Below are 18,602 nucleotides of genomic sequence, written 5' to 3' on the forward strand. Positions count from 1 at the left end.
ATCCTTTCTCCTCCACTCCCTGCTCTCATCCTCGCCTGGTGTTTAAATGTCTCTTTGTAAGCTAATGGGATTTGAATAGAAAGGGCTGGGGCTTTAATAATGTATACCATCTAGCAATGGATGGGAAAACAAGTACATTTCTTTTACATTAACTGTTGTGAGCAGAACAAACAAGTAAGCAATTTCCATGAGGTGGTTATATCCCACCAAAGAAACATTGGAATGTTTCCTTTTGAAATATATCCAAATAGTAGACATACATGTTTTAAATCATTTTATTTTTATTTAAAATAATATTTCCAAAAATATCTCATGGTCATCAGTACATGTTTCATGATTGTATTCTAAATCACACTAGAACATAAATACCAACAAAGCAATAAATCACATTGTTTTTGGTCTATTTCAGCTGAAAAAGCTATCCATGCATAACAATGTAACAATTCATAGATTACCACTAAAGTAAAGGGTACTACAAGTATTAAGCATTTCTACCATGATATTGTGATTAATTCGGCTAAAGATATTTTCACATTGAGATGTCATGAATTCATACACGTTTGTCACACAGCATCTAAGAAATGTTCTGGCATTTGTTACAAATTCAGTAAACAGCAGCCCATTCCTGACATCTGATCTCAGATGGGACCCTATGCCATATCCCACTCCTTATAAGAATGTCTCCTTGGCCATCCTGGCTGGGGCTGATAGGAGTTGTAGTCCAAAACGTCAACGCTTCTGCTTCTTCTGCCCTAATTTATGCTTCTCATGCGAGGCCATTCCATTCCACTGCATATGCAATAATATATTTTATCCATGGACTCTAGAGACTCAGCTAGCTCCTCTCGCAGGTCCTGTTACAGGTCACCTGTATCCTGACTGCCAGCTTACTCTGAGCAAGCTGTTAAGAAACAAAGCTGACCCCCCCCCCACTCCGCCGCCCCTTCCAATCAAATTCTGCTGCGGGGGGTGGGTCGTACAATTGCCTGTTTTAAAGAGCAGCGAAGGAAGGAAATACTCTGCACATGTTCAAGGGCACTTTCCCCTAGCATCTCGCCCATTCCAGGGCCGGAGACGGGTTACTGGAGAAGCAGGCCCGCAGGGCTGCACCTGGGTCCTGCTACAGGTTTCATACTTAAAACATGGACAGCTCCGGCCGATTGCCAGTGAGTGAGCGGGGCAGGATCGGACCGCCAAAGCCTGTGTCAAGCGGCACGTAGTGCGCTCTGAAGGGGAGGCGCCCACCTTGCCTGCCGGGCGAGGAGCAAGGCAGGGAAAAGGCCGGCAGCCAGAGCAGCTGGCGCCGCCGCCGCCTCCTAATCCGATCCCCGCGAGGGCTGCCAGGGACAAGCCTCTTCCCTCCGCCCCTTCCAGGCAGCCCCACCCCGGCCAGTCTCCCGCCCGCTCCGCTTCCCGGCAGGCTCCGAGGAACTGGCTAGGCCGTAGCCCTGCCTCTTGGCCGGCTCTCCCTCGCCGCTCATTGGCTCTCGCCTCGCCAGGGGGGCCGCGACATTCGGGCGCCGTGACAAGCCAAGGAAGGGGCCGGCCTCGGGAAGCAGCCCAGCGCCGCCGTGTCACAGCCGCCGGGCGACAGGGTTGCAGCCGCCACCGCCACTGCCGCCGCTCGGAGGAACAAGTGAGTTTCCTCTCGCAGGGATCGCGACCCAGCCCGGCCCTCCCCTCGCGGGGCGGGGACGCCTCCCGGCTCCATCCTCCGCTCTGCCTCGGGGCTTCTGGCGCCAGGATCTCCCTCGCCTTCTCCTCGCTATGCAGCCTCTCCCTTTCTCCCTCCACAGCCTGCGGATTACTCATCACACGTTCCCATCTCTCTCTCTCTCTCTCTCTCCTCCCCACCCCATGCCGCCCACTCCGCGCGCGCTTTCCCTTCCTCCTCCTCCTCCTCCACCCGTTTTTATGAGTCACTCCGGGGTTTTGGGTGGGGGCCCATCCGCGTCACGAGCTCATGCACGCGCCGGCGGGTGACTCCCTGCGCGCACCGCGTGCCCAGGGGCTGCTGAGCATCACGCCGGGATCTGGGGAGTTGGCTGGGAGGGCGGCAGGCAGAGGATGCGAGCGACAGGTAGCGGCACATAGCGGGATACGCAGAGCAGCCCTCTCCAATCCACCTTCAACTCCCCGGGTTCTGTGGCGGGGTAGCCTTGAAAGACGGGAGTCTTTCTTTCGTTCTTTCTTTCTCTATCTATCTATCTATCTATCTATCTATCTTCCTTGGCCTCAAGGTCCCAGGGTGGGTTGCAACATTAAAACACAATATTAGAAACAATTGAGAACAACTAACAACCGGGAAAATAAGCTGAGCCTTGAAATTAGATGCCCCAGGTGTCAAAGTCAGAGGCAAGCATCCTGTGGCATTCTGTCAGCATCCTGTGGCAGCTGTATGATGAAGGTACTGGATTCATCTTTGTGGGAAGGGGGATCCACGGCTTAGGGGCTGACCATAGAGAATTGCCTCTCTTGGGGCACCAGCACCCCAGACTCTGAGGGTGGAGGAAGTACCAAGAGGGCGCCCCCCCCCCCCGTCTGCCAATCTCAGCACCCAGGAAGGTCTGTAGGGCTTCTTTCATCCGTGAGGTTCTTCACATGCCTCCTGTTGGATGGCCCACTTTTTGTTTCATTTTCTTGCATTTAATAGCCCACCTTTTTCTCCAAGGAGCTCAAGGTGCATGGTTCTCCCTCCTCACATTTAATCACCTCAACCTCCCTGTGATTTAGGTTAGGCTGAGAGGAAATGAATGGCCCAAGGCCACCCAGTGAGTTTCATGGACCAATGGGGATTTAAACTCTGGTTTCCCAGGTCCCAGTTGGGCATTCTAACCACTATACCACACTGGCTCCCAAGAGGACTGCAGAGAGAGAGACGGAAGACTTCCCTGTTTTCTTTATTTTGGGCTCTCTCATTTGCTCAGACATACACCTCTTCTCTTGCAGGGCTTTTTTTTTTTTTTTTTTTTTGCCAGATAATATATTTTATTTTTAAAACACCAGCTTTACTTCAGAGGCTTCTAACTAGTTCAAAACATCACAACTGCATATAAGCAAATGGGTCATCACTTAGGACCATAGAATTGTAGAGTTGGAAGGGACCCCAAGGGGCATCTAGTCCAACTCCCCGCAGTGCAGGAATCTCAGCTAAAGAATCCCTGACAGATGACTGGCCATGTTCTGCATGGATGGAGCGATGTGTGTGTAGACTTTTTGCATGGCTGGCATGTCACCTACTATACTTGTGCCAGGACAAACTGATCCATAAAGCATGTTGTGATTTCAGCAGACCATTGTAGGACCATTGCTGGTTGTGGCATCTCCAAGGTTGCCTTCCATTTTAAACCTGGCCATGTCCTATTTCTTTTATTTATTAATTTTCTTACATCTATAGTCAGTAGTGGCTGGTGAGGTGGTGTGTGCACTCTTCAGGAAACGACTTGGCGCATGGCTGCAGGAGCATCAGATTGACTCTGCTGTCATGTGCCACACGAAGCTTCCCCATGCCGCTTCACTGGCCAATGCTGTATATAGCTCACCTTGGTTCCATGCGGTCTACATGTGGTTCCTGGTGGTCAAACATCTAGGCACTGACCAGACCTGTTCCTGTTTAGCTGCGGCAAGGCAGTGGCCTCTTGTGCCTTTGGGCCATATCCTGGGTTCTGGGGGAAAAGTGCTGGCATATTCTTTGTGTACTCTTGGCTGTGTGCTATAGTGCCAAAATGAATGCTTGGTAGGTTATAGACACACCAAGTATAGACACACTCATAGTATTAATGTGGATGCTGTCTTAAGTAACTACTCAAGTCGAGGATTTCAGACTTGACTGTTCCTCCTAACCCAGGAATTTGTTGATCATCCACTGTTAGTACAAGCTAAATTGATAGAAGGTCTGAGGGAGAACCCAGTGGTGTGGTTTGCTTCTTGGAAATTAAAGTGATTTGCTGCATTTTAACATAGAACTGCCTCTTCCTTCTGCAGCTCTTTGACCTCTTGGTAGACCAGCAGCAAGTACAGAAATAAAAAATGCTTGTGAAGCTTTTCAGGTTAAAGAGGAAAGGGGAGGTGACCTCTTGATACCTTGCTGGTCTCCAGATGAAATTGACTAATTTCCTTGTTCATGGCATTTTCACCCACTAATGAGAATAGAATTCAAATCCCTGAAATTTTATTAGGTTCAATCTGTATCTCTGCATGTTCTTTGTGTGCAGTCTCTGCAGGAAAGCTTCAGAGAATTTGTTCTAATAATACTGCAGATAAAGTCTTTATCGGCTTTTTATTTTTTATTTTTGAATATTACTGTTGTGCCTCACAGGGTTTCCATCCAAAAGGATTATTCCTTCCAGAGAGAATTTGTGAATATTGGAGGCTGACATTTTTCTTTGACGCAAGGAGTATGATGTTTGTTATTTTAATTATTGCCTGGGTAACAGTAGGGGCATGACAAATGGGATTTAAACGGCAACCAACATTTCCAGACGTGAATCTTGATGTGAGCCTTAGTGTTGATGTAACCTCTATAAGCTCAGCTTCAGGTTCTAGAAAATAAGCAACTTAACATGTATATTGATTTACCTGTTTTTATTGTACTGGCTCAATTTTGCTTAGGCACATATTCTGCTGTGTAGAAGGCTCAAGGGCTAGGAATCTCTCTAATGGGATGCAAAGAACCCTCTTGTGCTTAACAGGCAGGATCCCCTATGTATGTAAGGAGGAACTCAGGAGCAAAGCACCGGCATATCAGCAACTTGGGGAATGGTGGAGATGTGAGAAGATCACATCATCCTTGTATGCAAGTAAAAGTGAAAGTCGTGCTTTCAGATGGTACGAAAGTGACCTTGTACATATCTGATAACTTCCCCAGTTTTGCTTGTTCCTGCTTTGTTGGAGAGCATTGTGCTCGAGTTCTAATGGTCTTTGAAAAACAAACTTTCAGCACATAAGCTTGGGCGCTCAGATAAGATAACTTAATCAAGTTCATGGGAGGAATTCTTCCTGTCCCTTCCTCCCATTTGCAGCCACTCGCTTCCCTGAATGGAGAATGGAGAGAGACATTTGTATGGGTAGAAGCCTCTGACTTGAGCGTGGATGAAATTTAGCCTGCTATATAAAGATAAAGAGTCACATCCATTGCTCTGACTGCTTTTGCTTCCGGCCCCACCCACCACTGGCAATGCGGACCCAACCCTTCTGCTTAGCCTCACTGTGACATGAATTGAGTTTGCTCTCCCTCCTTTGTCTCCTTGCAGAAGATGTCTGGGGAACTGTCCTTGCGCATCGACACCAAGGAGCCACGATGGGACCAGAGCAGCTTCACAGGGAGAGCAAAACACTTCTTCACGGTGACAGATCCTCGCAACCTTCTGCTCTCTAGCAAAACTCTGGAAGAGGCCCGGAGGGTGATTGAGGATTACAGGTTCTCTTGTTAGTCTGGGGATTGCTTTGGTCCTTAGAGAATGACAAGGAAGGCAGTGCCAGGAGTGAGGGGGTGAGGTTGTGGGGAATCCTGATGTTGTGCTATCTAGAGGCTTTTAAAGCACTTGGTGTTAACTATGGCATTCAACTTCCTTAGCTCTCCTCTAGTTCCTGGAATTCATAGATTCTTCTTAGCACTCTGGAGTGGCTTGTTGACTTTCAATATAGTGGCTCTGGGAAAGCAGAAGCAGGGAGAACGAACTCCTAGGGAGAAGGATGCACTTTTAGAAGGGATGGAAAGGTGAAGCTTAGAGACTAAACCATCAAGTTTATTTATAGGCCATTTTCCCAAAGGATGCTCCAAGTGGCTCACAAGAAAAGCAAACAAATCAATATATAGGTGCAACGAAAACATAAATATATCATAAATGCAGTCTTTTTGTTCCCATTAGCAAACAAACATATTAGTATTAACGATTCCCTCATTAGTATTAATGTCTCCTCCAGTGACTACTGGCCATTTGGTGACAGAGCATTAGCATAGTCCCAAACCATTGCCCTGTCTACACATCCTATTCCAAACCCAATATTTTGAATTAATCAGAACATTCAAAGGAACCCATCCAAGACTATCCACAGGGCAACTGGTTCATTTGAAGAGTCTCCTTGCATTTCACAGTGTACATGAATAGAGAGGAGTGTTGAGGGGTACCTCTGGTCATTGCTAATACAGCTATTCTTACCTCCCAAACTGACCCCGCCTCCTCCTAGTACAGTGCGTTGATACTTCCTGCCCCAGCAACCTCCACAGCAAATCTTCTCATTTCCCTAAACTGCCTCCAATCTTCTTTCCTTTTCTTGATTGTTTCAGGAAAGGGAAGGTGTCACCAGGATTGACTGAGGACCAACTATGGCGGGCGAAATACATTTACGACTCGGCTTTCCACCCAGACACTGGCGAGAAGATGATCCTGATTGGGCGAATGTCGGCCCAGGTGCCCATGAACATGACCATCACTGGGTGCATGCTCACTTTCTACAGGCACGTGCACAACTTCTAAGGTCCTATTGGTGGCCACGCGAATTGCAGCGTGACAACAACCTTACATTTAATGTAATGCAGCAATGTAGAGGCCTAATTTGAAGCAGTCTGCTATGATAGGAGTTTAACACTGTTCCCCTCTCTCCCCTGCCTCAGTTCTCAAGTTGCTCTTAGCTGCAGGTTAGGGAAAAAAAACAAATACTATATGGGCAAGTACCCCTGAGGGAAATGCCAGCTTTGGGGCAGGAAGAGGGAGCAATCTAACATTGTGGCTGGGGGGAAGAATTAACCCCACTTTCTCCCATACCATGGACCTTACCTAGGGTTGCCATATTTCAAAAAGTGAAAATCCAGACACAAAAGTTGTTGAGTTTTCTATTTTTAAGGAAAATCAACACTGCCAACAAGGGTTGCCATACATCTGGATTTTCCCAGACATTTTAGCAATTTCTGCCGGGACACTGCTTCCGACTGCAATATCCTGGCTATGTCTGGGAAATTCTGGATGTATAGCAACCCTACCTCACCCAAATTGCCCCCTAACATCAGCTAGTTTTAATGAAATAAAAAAGATAGAGATCTGTTCATGGATTTTCTGTGTTGGATGTAGTTTGGCCCTAAATCTGAAGGAGAAAGGAAGTGCTGTGTATGGTGTGGAACAGTGGCATTGAAACTGCATGCGTACCTCATTGAGTGCTTTTGTGTGTATGTATGGAGGAGGGGCTGTGAGAAGCACACACCAAATCAGTACATAGAGCTCGTTCGCTACTTCTTTGAGAATTAGCCTAACATTCTGGTTTTTGTCATATTTATGGGAGCCCTGACTTTTCTTTTTCCTTGCAGAACAACCCCTGCTGTTCTGTTCTGGCAATGGGTGAACCAGTCATTCAACGCCATTGTCAACTACACTAACCGGAGTGGAGATGCTCCCATAACCGTCAGGTAAGAAGACACTGAGTACTGCCCAAGAGCCCTGGAAACGAATGCAGACATATTTGTGGGAAATTTGCCATGGGATTGCCTGATACCACTATAGGAGCGGCCTCTACAGGGTAGCTTTTCAGGACCCATACCTGCCAAGGAAGCAGATCATCAGGCCCCAAAAATTCTGCTCCCTCATCCCAGATGGCTATAGGTGTGGACTCGGATTATTCCACATTTGTTCAGGAGCTCCTTCCTAATTACATTTCAAGTGGAAGCCATGACAAAACATTGCACTGTTGAGTAATCCTATTCAGGGTGCCAGCCAATTTTCAGAATATTCCATTTCATCCTCCTTCCTATCTGTTTCTCTTCCCCCCTACAACAGTCAGCATTCTATTGCTAGTGAGCATGCTCAGTCCTCAATGGGCTGTGTTTGGGCTCCTTCCCTTCGGTTCATAGTTTCCCTTAAGTTTTCTTTTGAACTTCTGCGAAACTTGAGATTCCCCCAAGTCTGCTGGTACCTCCCTCTTGTGCACGAATGGGTGCCATTTTTGGTGGGTGGGGATCCACACTGGGAGAATGAATTCACTCTTAGCCTTTTCCCATTGTGAATCCTAGGAAAACCCATGGGAGCTAATTCTTCAAAGTGGTGTGCCTAGGAAGCAGTGGTGGCCCCATTTGTGGGGTCAAGAGGCGAGGATTGCAGGGACTGGGCTTTCCAGGAGTCATGGAGGGAAAGCTTGAAGTCAAAAGCAAGGTAGACCATGGTGGAGACCTGTGCAGAAACGGATAGGGAATGAGGCAAGAAGGAACACTGGCAGTGCTAGGAAAGGTGGTGAGATGTGTGACTGCTTAGTCTTGGTGGGGATTTTTAATGGTGGGAAGTAGGAATGTTCCTGCATGTCCCACCCATTGAGTACCTTTCCCAGGGCTGGGACTAGACAGGAGGAAGTTGAGAGTATCTTAGCCTCACCTGGTTGCCTGCTTCCTTTACAGCCAGCTGGGCACTGCCTACGTCAGTGCTACCACAGGAGCTGTGGTCACAGCACTGGGCCTCAAGTCCCTCACCAAGGTAAGGCACCTGTCAGCTGTGTCTGCCCTGGCACAGCAAGGAGGATATGCCTGTTCTTTGAGATTAGGGTGACTCTCTTTCCTTATTTGGTTATCAGCATTCCCTGGCCACTGAGCACGCTCAGCATTCATTGAGATGTTTGGAAAGGTTTTCTTCCACTGGTTTTTGTATGTGTGTGTGCGTCTGTACTTCTGCAAATCTTTGGTTCCTCTTCCTGTTTTCTCTTGTGCATCAGTCAGGCCTGTGCAAGGGGGGTGGGCAGCTGGGTACACTTTCCCTGGGCCTATTCATCCTGCTGTTAATTCAAACTGTAACACATGTCTCCTCTCTCTTTCTCTTTCCCTTTCAACTCTTCCACCTCGGTAGCATCTTCCACCCATCATTGGACGCTATGTGCCTTTTGCAGCTGTGGCAGCGGCTAACTGTATCAACATACCATTAATGAGGCAGAGGTAAGATAGGGCTGCGTGATGGGGAGAGGGTAGGAACCTAGGAAGATGCCTTGCACTGAGTTGATCTAGCACAGTATTGGGCCATCTAGCTCAGTATTGTCTACACTGACTGGCAGGGTCTCTCCTGAGTTTCAAGCAGGGGAGCTTCCTATCCCTGCCTGGAGACACCAGTGACCTTTTGCCCCAGCAAAGCATGTCCTCTGACACTGAAACATAGCTCACCCTCCTGGGAAGGGGAAACCAAAGTCCAGGTCTTGGCCATTTCTTGCTAGTAGCATATTCTAAATTACTGCACCCCTGGGCATCTTTTCTCAGTCTTTTGACCTTGAAAGTATGAGGTGTTCACAGCTATGATAATATACGGAATCCACAATAACTGGCATCAGGCTAACAGCATAGCAGAGGGCTTTGCCATTATAGATCTATGAAGGGTGGGGTGGGGGGGACTTAGAACATAGTAAAAAGTAATACCAGATTGCGTAAGGGGAACTACCATCCCCACCCGCGGAATGAAGCGAGAAGCTTTCTAGCTACAGTCATACCTCATGTTACGTTTGCATCATGTTACGTTCTTTCAGGTTACGTCCTGCGGCGACCTGGAAGTACCAGAAAGGGTTACTTCCGGGTTTCGCCGCTTGCGCATGCGCATAAGTGCAAAAATGACGTCATGCACATGCGCAGAAGCTCTTTTCATGTTGCGGATGGGCCTCTGGAACGGATCCCGTTCGCAACCAGAGGTACCACTGTATTTAGAAAGCAACGTCTACATTTCTGTGATAAATTTGTTACTGTAGATGAGAATATAGTTCCTTTTACTTATTTGTATCCCATCTTTTCCTACTTGGTAATTCAAGGCGATATACAAAGGTCTCCCATCCCGGCACCGACCGGACCGAGACCTGCTTAGCTTTATGAAGATTGCTGCATCATGTGCCAGAGCCAGGGTAGAGAGCTAGGGTTTTGAAGTAGGTGGAAGATGTTGGAGAGGAGGCAACATAATGAAGAGTAGAGAAAAAGTGTAATGAAGAGTGGAGCCACGGGTCTCACAATCTCTTGATGTGCCTTGTCCTCATGTCTGAACAGTGTCTGCTGTTGTGATCTTTATGTGGTTTTGGTTCATGGGGAGTGGTCAGGTGGGATAATGTGATGGAGCTACTCCACATCGTTCCATGGTCCTATACCACATTGTTCCAGACTATTCTTTTTTGGAGATCCAGCAGGACAGATGTAGTCCTATGCTGGCTGGTGGGTGGGTGGGATTTGTAGTCCAAAACAACATCTGGAGTTGAAGCCTAGTTTAATACTTGTGTTCCCGGTCAAGAAAGACACGAAGCACAGACAACTAGGACTCAGAAAAACTGCTGCATTTCTGGCAGCAAGAGAAAGGAGAGGCTGAAAATGACAATAAAGGGTTGTATCATTATTTTCCCCCTTAACCATTTTTACAGGGAGCTAAAGCTTGGTATCCCCATTACAGACGAGAAAGGAAATCGGTTGGGTGAGTCAAAGGCAGCTGCTCAGCAAGCCATTGCACAAGTGGTGGTGTCTCGAATTGGCATGGCTGCACCTGCCATGGGTAAGTAGCTGCTGCATTGGCCCTTGGCTAGAGCGGAAGCAAATACTTGAAGTTCCAACTTCGCCAATAAGGGATGATACATTTTTTTATGGGTGGAAATGTGAATGATTTTGATTTGCTGGCTTCTCTCAATTTTTTTGTCAGATTCAGATATGAAATATTATAAATTGAGGAGTGTTTCTTATTAACTAATTCTAATTAATTAATTTGGATGCTTGATGTGCATTGATGTGCTCAGTGGCAGAGCACATGTTTGCATGTAGCAGAGCCCAGGTTAAACCTTTGGCACTTTTAATTTAAAAGGGCCCTGAGATCTGCTGATGGTACAGTGGTGTAGCCTGGGGGACCATTGCCCCAGGCACACACTTGGGGAGGTGTCAACCAGGCACCCTTCCCCCGAAGAGATCCGGCGCATGAGTGCCCGCCTGTCAGCAGGGGCTGGGGAGCACAGAGGATGAAGAGCACCCTTCATGCCCTGTGCCCCCATTTGAGCATTCACAGATTGCCTGGAGAATATTTGACATCAAAATTAAGCATTTTGAAGAGCCCATTAATTTTAGTTCTGCTTTTGGTGCATACATGCTGTGCTATTTTGTCATTATCTCCTGAAAGGTTCTACCAAGGTAGAAATCCTGTTTAAGTTGTTGGCATTTGCAGGGCAAAAACAAAATGACAATCTGGGCTGCCTTTGCATGGCAGTTTATTCCATTCTCATGGCTTTCCCCTAACTTCTAAGTTCTGCATTATATTTGAGCTTTCACATGATGTAAGAGCGACTTCTGGAACCGTAGTGGAACATAGTGCAAGTTAAGTGCTCATTTCCCTGTTTGCAAATAATATGGAAACCAGTGCTTAACCTGTGCTGTATTCCACTATAGTTCTGGAAGTGGCTTTTACATTGTGTGAAAGCATAAATATAATGTGGAAATTATCAGTTAGGGAAATGTCATGAAAATGAAATAAACTGCCATGTGAATGCAGTCATAAATCAAATTCCATTGCCAGTTGGGACACCTCTGAGCTTTTAAGTTTGTGAACTACTCATTGTGATGTTAGTTTCTGAGTATCCTCAATGGATTCCAGGAATTCCTAGAGAAATAAAACAACAACAACCCTAAAACCGATTCAAAACGTGCAGGAGACATATGGCTGGTTGGGTGTGTCTTTAATATTCTCCTTCCTCATTTTCCTTATAGCCATCCCTCCTGTGATCATGAACGCACTAGAGAAGAGAGCATTTTTGAAGGTAGGTCCTTTTGGATCTTAGTTCAGCTCCCAGGCCTCCATTCCTATAGGCTGAGAAGGATGTGGTTGCTTTCCTGAGATTAGCCATATTTGTGTGTGTGTTCAGCTTACTTCTCAATCCTCATGAACAGGAGAGGGTTATTGGCCTCATGTCCTGGTTGTGGGCTTCCCAAGGGCATTCAGTTGGTCAATCTGCAAACAGAATGCTAGATGAGATAGGCCTTTGGGTTGATCCAGTAGGGCTCTTCTTACGCTGGTCAGGAAGGGGAGTTTAATTTCTTAGAAGGTGTATTGACTGCCATCTTGGAAATGCTAGGGTCAATTGTTGACTATTACAAAAAAATATTCAAAGCTTCTTAAGCAGGGGTGGTTAACCCTTGGCTCTCTAGATGTTGCCATCATCCCTGACCATTGACCATGCTAGCTGAGACTGTGTTGTAGTTTAGCACTACCTGGAGTGCCACATAGGGCTTTCCCCAAGAAACGTATGAGTGCTCCTGCTGGGTCAATGGCTGCACCTCTGTAAGCAACAAGCGACAACGGCTGCTTTGGAAATGGATGTAGATACTGAGCACGAACCAACGCCTTGTGTTTCCTTCCAGCGGTACCCTTGGATGAATGCTCCTCTGCAGGTTGGGCTGGTGGGCCTGTGGTAAGTGCGCTTCTGCAAATGGGAGTATTGTACGTCAGGAGGAGAGAACAGGTTGCCAGAGCTCTCTGAGAAGAATGTCAGTGCAAACCATGGTCACATTCACACTGTATATTTATAAAGTGCCATGATACCACTTTAAACAGTCACGGCTTCCCCCAAAGGATTCTGGGAGCTTTAGTTTATCTACAGTGCTGAGTTTGTTAAAGGTAAAGGTAAAGGTACCCCTGCCCGTACGGGCCAGTCGTGTCCGACTCTAGGGTTGTGCGCCAATCTCACTTAAGAGGCCGGGGGGCAGCGCTGTCCGGAGACACTTCCAGGTCACGTGGCTAGCGTGACGTAGCTGCAGCTGGCGAGCCAGCACCAGCGCAGCACACAGAAACGCTGTTTACCTTTCCGCTATAAAGCGGTACCTATTTATCTACTTGCACTTAAGGGTGCTTTTGAACTGCTAGGTGGGCAGGAGCTGGGACCGAAAGACGGGAGCTCACCCCGCCGCGGGGATTCGAACCGCCGACCATGCGATCGGCAAGTCCTAGGCACTGAGGTTTTACCCACAGCGCCACCCGCGTCCTGAGTTTGTTAGGAGGCCCCTATTCCCCCCCCAAAAAGCTACAATTTCCAGAGTTCCCTGTGAAGAGGAATTGAATGTTAAATCACTCAGGGGACTGTAGTTCTGTGTGGGCAGCAGGGATCTCCTAACAACTTAATGAACCCTTAGCACCCTTAACGAGCTGCAGTTCCCAGAATACTTGGGGAAAGCCATGGCTGTTTAAATTGATACCATAGCGCTTTAAATTTATGGTGTGAATCTGACCAGTGTGGGGAAGTAGAGTGCCTATGAGTGAGGAGGCTCAGGTTCAAATCGTCTCTCAGCCAGAAAACTCACTTTCTCTCAGACCAACCTGGTTGTGGAGGCTAAAATTGGGGGTAGCTGGTTGGGCCATGATGACCTAGGAGCCTTGAGCTCCTGGGATGAAAGACAAGACAAGCATGGAATAAATAAATAATAAAGAAACTCGGCTTTTGACTAGAACCAGGTAGCACTTGGCTTACAGGAGCAAGTGAGGTAATCTCCTGAGAGGGTATGATTGTGGGAATCAGGCACGGGGACCCACATTCCATGGCCCTTCTGGATTTTCTTCCCTGACAACTGTGACTTGACCTTTAGGCTGATCAGAAATTCTACCAGTTCCTATCAATGTATATCAGCTTGAAGGTGTTGAAATTTCTGAGTGGCAACCTGTTCCATTCTGAATATTTCAACTTTTGTGGGTTGCCCCATTGAAATGACAATAACATGGTACCCAGCTTATTTGTAATGGATCAGGCAAGGTAGTTTTCATGACATAGTGCTATTCCTTTTGGAAATTTGACTAGATCCCCATTCCAGGAAATTTGGTTGGGGGCCCTTTGCCAACCTGGTGCCCTCCAGATGTTTTTGATGCTGAGTTGTAGTTGGGAGTTGTAGTCCAAAACATCTGGAGAGCTCCAGGTTGGTGAAGGAGGCACAAGAGAAAAGCTTTGATTGGGATGCAAGATACTGCACTCCATTGCGTGTTGTTCGGCACCTACAATTCTGACTGTGAGCAAGAAAGCAGCCTAAACCCCCAACACATAGAGCAACATGGGGGGGGGTGAGGGTTATTTCCCCCCACAGCGACTCCCTTGCCCATCCTCCAAGGCAGAAGTGACTCCTCTCCTGTCTTTGTTCTTCCAGTTTGGTGTTTGCTACCCCCCTTTGCTGTGCACTCTTCCCCCAGAAAAGGTAAGCATATTATTGCATTTTATGATCTATGAGAGTAGTTTCCGGGGTCCATTTGGAGTCCAGCCACCCAGGGGACTCGTGGCACATACCCATCAACTGTCTGGGACATCCCGTTTGGAGGGGCTGTGCTCTCGCGTGAGATCTTGGTGCCCCAAAATGCTCCTTTTGGGGAACTGTGCTCTCGTGCATGGGTCACAGAGACCTTAATGGACCTGTTAGTCATGGTTCATTAACTTCAGGCAGTCTCTTCTGAGTTGACCTAGCACTGTGCTAAATCTAAACAATTTTGAATGGGGAGTTCCTCATAAGCTGTTTCTTTTCTTTTTAAAAAATACTTTGCTGTCCAAAGTCAACATTTTCACAACTGTTTACTTTCAATTCAAAATTTGAAAAGGTTTTTTTTCCTTTTTTTTTGCCGGGGTGGGTGGGGGAAGAAGCATTATTTTGAAAAACATGGCCTTTTTAATGTTTGCTATGGTTTTCATGCCCTGCTGGTGTGTTACAGTCTTGAAGCCTGATCCTGTCTTAAGTATAGAATCAATCCTACATTCTTTAGGAGTCACAGATGTTTCCCCTTTCTGCTTGGGATGTTTTCAAATGGGGGCTAATGCCACAGTTGGGGGAAATGCCACACAGTGTGGGAAAGAGCATCCCACATGAAGTTTGAAGAAGACACCTTTGGTCACCACATGCTTGGGACCTGGTTTCTCCTTCAGCAACTGTGGTGTTCTCCAGAAGCATACATGGTGGACACACTGTAAGCATCTCTTTCCCATAATATACAGATTAGCCTACTGCTGATTTAAAACATGACATGGGAAGTCATAGCCCATTTTTCAGAGCATGGCTGTGCACCTCTTGAGATAGCCCTGCCCCATAACTTTGCTTTCCATTTCCTACTTTCTCCTTTGCCCTAAGAACTAGAAAAACATCTTGTTTTCCTTTTTCCAGCTCAATGCGGGTGAGCCGCCTGGAACCTGAAGTCCAAGCTCTGATCAGGGAGAAAAACTCTGACATTGAGGTTGTCTACTTTAATAAAGGGCTTTGAGAGAAGCTTCCTCATGCTGCCCTGGTATGGAGTAAAAAAAAAACAGGAAGAAGTAGAAGAACCAGGGATCCGGTGCTCCCGAGGAGGAATTTACACTTTGTAATAGTATAATCCCTTTTATATGCTGCTTTCTTATTGGCTGACAAGTCATGGCAGGCCCTATGTGTATGATATAACCTTCCTGAATTCAGGTGAACCCTAGGGTAGATTGTAATGTGGCAATGTGGCTGTTGCAGTGATGTATGTTCATACTCTGAACAAAGCAGAAACATTCCAGTGATGACCCATTTGGGTTTCAGGAGCAAAGAAGTCCTTAAGCCTAAATCCTTACATTACACATAGTTCTACAGTGGTATGTGTACAGGTGTGGATGTATGTGCACTATAATCTTAATGATGTATTATCCTAAGAATGATAACGTTGAGAAACGTTTGGGAAGAGGAGAAATCCATGGGACACTTGAGAATCAGTTGCTACATGGAAGGCAACTGGCTGTCCTGGTTAGTTGGAATTTCATGTATTCAGAGGTAAAGGAGATCACTCTCCTACATAAGAGCATTATGTGTTTTTGCAATACCTACGTTCTTGAGATGTTTTTTCTCTAGACAACCTTTGTTTTTGCAACCCAAACATGTTTTTCCAAGAACCTCTGCATTCTCTTGCTGTTCTGATACTTTGCTGATAAGAGAAATGTACAGGAATGATAGTACGTGCAGCCTTGAAACCGCAAAACCCATGATGCAGGGTGAGCGCTAGTCAAATAAGCACACTGCTTCCTACATAGGGAAGCAAGCAACTGACCATATTGAGTTCGCAGGAAACTGCTAAAATTCAAACAGGTTGGTGGATTTTCTATCAGCAATCTTCTATTCAGACCTGAGCACATGCTTTGAAGATGAAGCAAAGATCTGATGTTTGCATAATTATGTTATGGGAGATGGGATCATGGAAATCAGCTGATCCTAACATGCCCTTTATCTGCCCCTTGGAAACCACAGAATTTCACATAAATTGGGAAGGGATGTGTCTGTATATGTAGAGGCTTCACCCCTTATGTTCTGCTTAGCTGTTTTAGCATAACCACAGCAATATTTTGTATGGTTGCATAGCTTGCTTGAAGGCCCAGGGCAATTGATAGGGATGGCATCCAAATGGAGCATCACTTCTGCCAGCTTCATTGGATCAGGTGAGGGTTGTGACAGCAGCAAACCCATGCTCATGGGGCCTGATGGTTTCACCTCCCAGACTGAGAAAGAAATTTGTTCTGCTTACCCTTTCCACGCACTCACTCCCCTAAACCTTTCATTAATACCATGGGTGGTATCCAACTAAGTGGTTCCACATTTTAAGAACGCAATACAAGCCTACTGGATCAAGCCAATGGCCTATTCTCATAGTTGCAGACAAATGCCAATGGGGAGCCTGCAAGCAGGACATGAGCCTAACAGCACTCTGCCCACCTGGGTTTTCCAGCAACTGGTATTAAGAGGCATAATGTCTCTGACAGTGGAGCTGGAACATACTTATTGTTGTGCAAAGGAACTTATGCTCCCTCTCCTCTCCCTGTGTGTCCCCCATCCCCTGAATCTGTCCTAGGGGTTCCCAACCCTCAGGAGCGAATGGGGGGGGGGCCTTGGGGGCACATGGAGAGGGAAGAGCAATATGAAGAATTCTGTTGCACAAGTAGAAATCTCACCATTTAGTTGGAGAATTCTTAACCCCACCCCCCAAATTTCTAAGCACATACCTTGTTGCTCCAAGTGAATACTTACTTGGGTGAATTTGTCAGGTAGAAAAGGGTCACACCTGCCTGAGAGCATAAATGACTCTCTTTGGAGCATGTGGCTGTGACCGAATAGTGGTACACATAAGTATCTCTTCTTTATCTGGACCTGTACTTTACCAGAACAGTTGAGACAACCACTCTGAGGTTTTGTTTTTTACAATCAAGCAGTACATAAAATCTTACAAAATAAATAAAATAATAAATGATGTTCCGGCGTTTGGGGAGGTGTGTCTGCACAAAAGCTCTTGGGTATCTGGTTTGATGCTTTACTTGCCAAAGCAGTATCCAATACTCAGAGTGTGCACTAACCACCAAGGTTTGTTTTGGACCCTCATTCAGCACTTTGGAAATTACTCCAGTTTGGCTCAGACAGTTTGAAGGCTGCCTGGTTCATCTTGGCACCGTATCAGAATATTGATCTGGGAAAAGCTGAAGCTTTGTGCCTCCCCATTGGCTGTCATGAGGAAATCAACAAATTATGATAGCCTCTTTCCATTTGACAGAATTGTATGCAATTTGCAAGCATAGCAAACCCTTTGGACTGGAAGAAGCCTGCCATAATTCCAGTCAAAAAGGTGCAGGTTTGTTTGCGCTAGACTTCTTCCACCCTCTCCCCACCTTGGCTTTCTTCTTAAATGGAAAGCTTGAGGAGAGATGTTGTCATTTTTTTGCAAACACACTTTCTGACTCTGAATCAACATTTGCTCCTAATGAAGAAAGTAATGTGGGCATGAGGTTTTCTGCAGTATTACCCTGTGTTGATTATGGTACCTGCCTTGTAACCCTACAATTCCTTCTGTCTGCCATGTAGACTTAACTGGTCAGTGCTAGGATCAGATTTGTGTGTAGTGATCAGGTGCACTGAATCAGCGCATCCATAAGATGCCTTTGGGTGGATTTGACCCATAAAAATTCTCTTCGCTTATGGTCTGAAGGCATAAAATGCTCTACAGCAATGTCCATCCCTGTAGTCCATGCTGTTGCATATTCTGCACAATCTAGCATCAGATTCCATTTGCTCAGAACGTTTAGTTCAATGTCATTTTTGCCCTTGACTTCAGCAGCAGCAGCAGCAGCAGCAGGGTCCATAGCACTTATTTGACCTAAGCAACACACACACAGAGCTAAACTGGAACAAGTGTGTGTGATGACACATGATGTTTGACCTGCAAAGTAGAATAAAGAACTGCCAGAACTGCCTTCTCCAAAGGTGGATGAAGGTCAGTGGCTTAATCCAGTTTTATGTACTTTTTATCCCTGGAGCAAATCATTTATTTTAATCTGAGCAGAACCGCCTGGGTTTGCATGCTTGCTTCCTTTGTTAAATGTCATCTTTGCTGGAGCCTCAGAGTTCCATCAGGGGTTACTATATATGCTCTTTATCACACTCGCTTAATGAGACCTCATCTGATCCAACTCTTACAAGCTTAAAATGGTTTGAGTCAGCTTATTTTTCTTTTACTGTGTTGGGTTATGTTTGAGGCTTATTTTACCAAATGCAAAGCAATGTCTGTGCAGGAATCCTCATTGATTCCATGTTATACCTCTTGTATAGCTTTAAATAAGGCATCTGTTTCCAAATAAAGAATATAATTTCTGTCTCTTGCACATGTCTTTGCTGT

At 46.3% G+C, this 18,602-nt stretch overlaps 1 protein-coding gene across 3 annotated transcripts; it reads left to right on the forward strand.

Annotated features, from left to right (window-relative positions):
- Positions 1–1,481: 1,481 nt before the first annotated feature.
- On the forward strand, positions 1,482–18,588 carry SFXN3 (sideroflexin 3). Of its 3 annotated transcripts, none has more exons than XM_081864012.1 (11): positions 1,482–1,636; positions 5,253–5,419; positions 6,290–6,460; positions 7,304–7,402; positions 8,381–8,456; positions 8,823–8,908; positions 10,357–10,484; positions 11,681–11,730; positions 12,332–12,381; positions 14,099–14,146; positions 15,098–18,588. In XM_081864012.1, exons 2-11 carry the CDS (start codon positions 5,256–5,258, stop codon positions 15,192–15,194), a joined length of 969 nt encoding a protein of 322 aa, XP_081720138.1. In that variant the 5' UTR covers positions 1,482–1,636; positions 5,253–5,255; the 3' UTR covers positions 15,195–18,588. The 3 variants fall into 3 exon arrangements, with proteins under 3 accessions (XP_081720138.1, XP_081720136.1, XP_081720137.1); XM_081864010.1 differs by lacking the exon at positions 1,482–1,636 and adding an exon at positions 1,949–2,080; XM_081864011.1 differs by lacking the exon at positions 1,482–1,636 and adding an exon at positions 2,387–2,407.
- The last annotated feature ends 14 nt before the right edge of the window (positions 18,589–18,602 follow it).

Source organism: Podarcis erhardii (assembly GCF_964252035.2).
Source record: "Podarcis erhardii genome assembly, chromosome: 5".
NCBI classification, from domain to species: Eukaryota; Metazoa; Chordata; class Lepidosauria; order Squamata; family Lacertidae; genus Podarcis; species Podarcis erhardii.

What these genes read in the sequence shown, in the direction of transcription:
- SFXN3 (XM_081864010.1), top strand. Translation starts at nt 1,964, where the DNA reads ATGCACGCGCCGGCGGGTGACTCCCTGCGCGCACCGCGTGCCCAGGGG. An exon ending in AGGGTGATTGAGGATTACAG is followed by an intron (nt 5,420 to 6,289) that starts GTTCTCTTGTTA and finishes TGATTGTTTCAG; the next exon opens with GAAAGGGAAGGTGTCACCAG. An exon ending in AGAAGAGAGCATTTTTGAAG is followed by an intron (nt 11,731 to 12,331) that starts GTAGGTCCTTTT and finishes GTTTCCTTCCAG; the next exon opens with CGGTACCCTTGGATGAATGC.